This window comes from Nelumbo nucifera, chromosome 4 (assembly GCF_055504915.1).
Source record: "Nelumbo nucifera cultivar China Antique chromosome 4, China Antique-T2T, whole genome shotgun sequence".
NCBI lineage: Eukaryota > Viridiplantae > Streptophyta > Magnoliopsida > Proteales > Nelumbonaceae > Nelumbo > Nelumbo nucifera.
In genome coordinates, this window is record NC_142652.1 from 10103300 (window position 1) to 10107541 (window position 4242).

Consider the following 4242-nt stretch of genomic DNA (forward strand, 5'->3'; position numbering starts at 1 on the left):
GATGAGTAAATTAATAGATAAACAACCTAAACCCGAGGAGGTATAAGTATTTGACTAGAACCGTAAGGGAAACACAAGTAATCTACCCAATCATGGAAACATTTGTTGGCAGAAGTACTTAAAATGCTGCTTCAAAGTTCAAAAAACTGAAGCACTTTATGCCAAGAGATCAGAAGCAATGTTATCAGATTAGACTCCAACTGGAACACTTGATAACCAGGATCCAGAAAAACTCACTAGATCACTGGATGGTTGTAGAACACTGGAACACTGAAGCACAAAATACGCATACAAAATTGTAAAAAACGCTGCACTAAACTACATTTTCAAATCACCTGAGTACTGAAGCGAGAAAAAAAAAAATCACCTGAGTAGGAACTAAGCATCATGATAGCATAACTTATCCACACATGGGACTATTGCTTTTTCATGTTTGGATCACCTCAAGCCCAATCAGAGACATAAAAGAGTTACCACCGAGTCCAAGACAGGCCCAGTTCAACCCACATTCATGGGCCAACTTATTATGAGCTTTGACACGTTTCTGTCCCATCAAAATCTCTTAGGGGGTGTTTGGACAGCGGTGTTATGTTACCATTACATTTTAGGTTGATCAATACAAATTTAAAAATATTTTGAATTGGTCAATACAAATTGATAGTTCTGTCTGAAGCATCAAGTTTGATATTTATGACATGCATGCATTTTTGTATCTGAGATGACATTTATATATGACATGATAACATATTTTTTTCACAAATTTGTATTGATCAACAAAAAAATACAAAAATGCAATGGCAACATGACACTATTGTACTTAGACATGAGAATCAAACAAGTTAATCTACAAAAGATATTGTTTGCCCGAATTCAAATTAAAATCCAATACAAATATAACTAGACCTAATACGGGTCCAACTCAATCAGATTTTATCTGATCCGGTAATATCTAAACATATGTGCTTATACATACACAAAATAAAATTAACATTTATCAAGTTCAAATAAGATCACTTTGTATCCATAACATTTTTTAAGCCTAAAAGGAAAATTTCATAAAATAATACTAAGAATATAATCCAAGAAACTACCAACAGTCAAAGAAAGTAAGGAAGATAAATTACAAAGAAAAGTAACAAAGACAATGGAGAGATAAATCCATCAATAGACCATATACCAATCTGCTGAGTGGTGAAGAAGAAGAAGAAGAAACTGATTCTTAACACCGGGAGAAAAAACTTATGAGGTAAAAGGCAAAAAAGGAGGACCAAGCCTCCAACGGGGAGACAAAACTCAAACAAGAGAGAAGAGACTCCCATAACAAAGCAACCCAACTTCCTAAACCGTAACAACTTTTTTTGTGGATATACACCTAAACCCTAACAATCTGGGCCTGGGTTTCCTAATTTTGATAATAAGATGGGAGTAATAAAGTGCAGTGAAGATACCCGGTTGTTTAACCAATTCGCTCGCCAATCAATGAAAAAGTGCATTGTCCACAATGCCACTATCAAAATCCAGTAAAGCCTATGGAAAAGAAGGAAACAGTAAAAGTCCAGACCAACTTATGTTGGCTCAAACTCAATTATTAGGTTTCTTGTTATTTGCAAGGTTCAAAATATCGATGGGCATATCGGCATATATTAGTATTGCTTTTTATGATTTTTTTACTTTTTTTTTTTGTTTGAAATTGGTTCAAACGGCCGGTTTAAGGCTGATTTACCCTTTAAACCATTCACTGATTCAAAACATGACATATCAAGAAGATTCCGATATAATACGTATCAGCCGATATGGGCTGATACATCAAATACGTGACAAAATTTTGATTCTTGATTTTACTGTTACCATATTGGGAATGGGCCCCTGGGGGTAAGGAAATGGAGGATGAACTACCCGCATTGTATAGACGTGTAACTTGGAGGATTTGGGCTGAGGTTTTATCAAATTTTGAGTAGGTTTTTTCCATCAATTCCGTTTTCTTAAAAAATGATATCTGTTTGGCATTGTTGTCGTTTCCTGAAACAACGGTACTACAGCACAACTCCATGTAAGAAAAAATAATATTCTAAGACACAATCATCTATTTGGAACCGTTTTTTATAGAAAATGGTATTCTAAGACACGCTTTAAAAATCGAGAAGACATAACTTGGAGCAATGCCAAATTTAACATTTCCTAGAGTGCCAAAATAATATGTTTCCTGATACCAAACAGAAAAAATTTATTACTCCAGAAAACGGTAACAAGGATTCCAAACAAAAATTTCCAACCTCAGCAGCATGATACTAAATACAAAACTTGAATGATTATGAAACACAGCCTGAATGAACCCAACCGAAGGGCTTGAAACAGTGTAAAAGGCATGCTAACTTGGCCAACCCTAATTACACCATAATTAATACAGACACGTGCTGGACCGATGGTTAAGATCATGCGAACAGCAAAAGCAACATTCCCAACAAGTGCAACCCATTGACTGAACGGTCAGGACCATCATACAAAGCTGCCGATTCACTGTATCGTTAATTTCGTCAATAGAAAAAAAAAATTGAGAAATATATACTGAAAATCCCTAAGAAAGTTTTTTTATATATTGTGACTTTGTTAAAACTTGAAAACAGTTTTCTACTTTTCTTCCTCCCGATTCGTGTAAAATGAAGGCGGTTTTATACCTCAACGTAAAGCAACCCACTCTATCCAGATTCCAGAACACATGGATAAAGGAAGCAAGGCAACGTTTCAAAGTGTCGTAGCCCAATTCACCATGTTTGTAAAATTCGCCATACTCACTAACGAGTTCTAATCCTCAACAGTTTCACTCGCAGTACTGGGTGCAAACGCATGCTTCGCGCGCGCCTTCGTGGCTGCCTATAAGGCTATAACAATGGTGTTCTCCCAGCTCGCTTACAAAATATACATAAAAGATGGTTTCCCAACCTTATTGAAATTCAGAAAACTTAATGAATTTTTACAAAGAGACTGTCGATAATCCTTTCACCCTTTAATTGAACTAAAATTACCAAAAAAAATCCTATTAGCCCATCATTACCATATCCTTCTTCAATCGATATCGATCCATGAAGAAAGGCAAAAGACAAGGGAAAAACAGAACAAATCAGATAAAGCTGTTCCCAAAACATTAAAGGATAACAAAAATAAAAGAATATTCGTCAATCGGATCGACCGGGTGCTCTTTTCGTCGGATTTAACCTACGTGCTCGTAAACTTCGTCACCGCCTTGGTCCCCTCAGAGACCGCATGCTTCGCGAGTTCACCAGGCAACGTGAGACGCACGGCAGTCTGGATCTCCCTCGAAGTGATAGTCGGCTTCTTGTTATATCGAGCAAGCCTCGAAGCCTCCTGCGCCAGCTTCTCGAAGATATCGTTGATAAAACTGTTCATTATCCCCATCGCCTTGCTCGAGATCCCAATATCCGGATGAACCTGCTTCAAGACCTTGAAGATGTAGATCTTGTATGTCTCGCTCGCTCGCTTCATTTTCTTCTTCTTCTTCTTGTCAACCGAAGTCGATCCATCCTTGGTTGCCTTATCAACCTTGGGCGCTTTCTCGGCCACCGGTTTCTTCTCAGCCACTGGCTTCTTTCCGGCTTTCGACGACATCGATTGGGTTTTGCAGCAGTAGGGGTTTGCAGATCTAAAACTCTCTTACCGAAGGGAAAGAGCTATATGGCGAGGGAAGAGAGCACAACGAGATGGAAAGATGATGGTGAATCGGTGGACATCCCTTTGGCATTTATAGGTGAGCGTCGAGTTTTGGAGCGGCGGATCGAGATGTGGTGAAATAGAAGGTGTGATCTGGACCGTCGACTTTTGACGGTTCGGATGTTTCTAGTAAGAAAAAGGATAGAGTAATTACGGTTTAGAGTAAGCAATCAGAATAGGACAAAATGCTTTGTCATTTCTACACCGTTTGGCTGCTGATGTGGTATTCTCTTACTCTAGGCTCACATTTGGAAATCAAGTATTTAATTTCTTTCTTCTGGAAATTACAGCCCCAAAACTCTGTGAATTATCTCAAGAAAGTGGGTTATTCACTTATTTGGTTTCGTCCAAATCAAAACAGAAAATTGATCGGGTTCCCTGGATTCAAACCCGGAACGGTATTCAAATGCTTGATCTATTAATTGCCTCCAATTTAAGAAATTTGTCCTTTTCAGACTTAAATCATCAATGGGACCTGGATGGAATGTAGACCTTCTCATTCCTCAATCAATATTT

General features: G+C 37.9%; 1 protein-coding gene across 1 annotated transcript; it reads right to left on the minus strand.

Moving 5' to 3' along the window:
- Positions 1-2917: 2917 nt before the first annotated feature.
- Positions 2918-3735, minus strand: LOC104591431 (histone H2B.9-like). The gene has a single exon (XM_010250249.3). It carries the CDS (start codon positions 3622-3624, stop codon positions 3214-3216), a length of 411 nt encoding a protein of 136 aa, XP_010248551.1. The 5' UTR covers positions 3625-3735; the 3' UTR covers positions 2918-3213.
- Between the last annotated feature and the right edge of the window lie 507 nt (positions 3736-4242).